The sequence below is a fragment of the Blennius ocellaris genome (assembly GCF_963422515.1).
Source record: "Blennius ocellaris genome assembly, chromosome: 13".
Lineage (NCBI taxonomy): Eukaryota > Metazoa > Chordata > Actinopteri > Blenniiformes > Blenniidae > Blennius > Blennius ocellaris.
Genome location: NC_137662.1, coordinates 2181133 through 2182377, shown reverse-complemented (window position 1 = coordinate 2182377; position 1245 = coordinate 2181133). Strand labels below are relative to the sequence as shown.

General features: G+C 51.1%; 1 protein-coding gene across 1 annotated transcript in view; it reads left to right on the top strand.

The window, feature by feature from the left end:
• Window positions 1-362: 362 nt before the first annotated feature.
• Window positions 363-1245, top strand: part of ppp1r1c (protein phosphatase 1, regulatory (inhibitor) subunit 1C) — a 19042-nt gene continuing 18159 nt past the window's right edge. The window contains exon 1 of the mRNA XM_080507367.1: window positions 363-478. Within this exon, the coding sequence (XP_080363493.1) occupies window positions 398-478 (81 nt within the window). The 5' untranslated portion in view covers window positions 363-397. The remainder of the gene's footprint in view (window positions 479-1245) is intronic.

Genomic DNA, 1245 nt, shown 5'->3' with positions numbered 1-1245 from the left:
GCTGTTGCGTAACGGACTCAAGCAGCATTGATCCACGCTAAATGCGGCGGCTCGCGGCGGGGCCTCCGAGAATACACAGGGGGGAGGGGTGGGGCTACAGGCCCGGTGGTACCGGTGGTACCGGTGGTACCGGCACAACGCCGGAACACGACTGAAACAGCCGGCGGAGAGAGAAACACAATGTGCCGCCATGTGTGAAATAGCAGGTTGGAAAATACTGCACACGACTTGGCCGCTAATGTTTCTCTCTCTCCATCCAAGTCTGTCAATTAGTGATAATGGACCCTGAGAGGAGACCACTCCCTCTCTGTTTACTCCCTCCTCTCTCTCTCTCTCTCTCTCTCTCTCTCTCTCTCTTTGTCTGTCCGTCTTCCCTTCCATTTCTCAGTCAGTCATAATGGAGCCCGGCAGTCCGAAGAAGATCCAGTTTGCTGTGCCGCCACTGCAGGGACAGCTTGACCCCCAGGCCGCCGAACATGTGAGTGTGTGTGTGTGTGTGTGTGTGTGTGTGTGTGTGTGTGTGTGTGTGTGTGTGTGTGTGTGTGTGTGTGTGTGTGTGTGTGTGTGTGTGTGTGTGAGTGTGTTGATGGCTTAGTTTGAATGGAGCTTCTATGTTGCGTCCGGAATCTTGTGTGTGGGCGCAGAGCAGCATGTTGTGAGAACAGATGCTCGTGTTTCTGCTGACTGTACGTTGAACTGTGTGTGTGTGTGTGTGTGTGTGTGTGTGTGTGTGTGTGCGCGAGAGATTTTTCCAGACTTTTGAACGCTCTTCACTCTTGCTCTTCTCTCACGTTGGACGATGTTGAAGGTTTTAACAACTTGGTTTCCTTCAAGTTCCGCATCTCATTTTCGGCTCTAAAATCAGTTCTTGTTTTGTTTCTCTTGGTCTCGTTTTGTTTGAAATGTTTTGGAAAGTCCAAAACTGAACAACGTCAGTGTGAAGGTCGAGCGTTGGCATGTTGAACCCAAACAGCAAGTCCCTGAACTGCTGCCATGAGGAAGACAGAAGCCGGCCTTTCATTGCAGCGCTGTGTGTGTGTGTGTGTGTGTGTGTGTGAGTGTGTGTGTATGTGTGTGTATGTGTGTGTGTGTGTGTGGGTGAGTGGGGGGGTTGCTGACGTCTTGTTTAGTAGAAATGTTCTGCAAGCTGAGAGTCTTGGTGAGGAAGCTGGTAATGACGGGTGACGAGGACTCTGGGTTGAGTCTTTTGGGGGTGAAAAACAAAGTTGGTGGTTCAAACCGGTC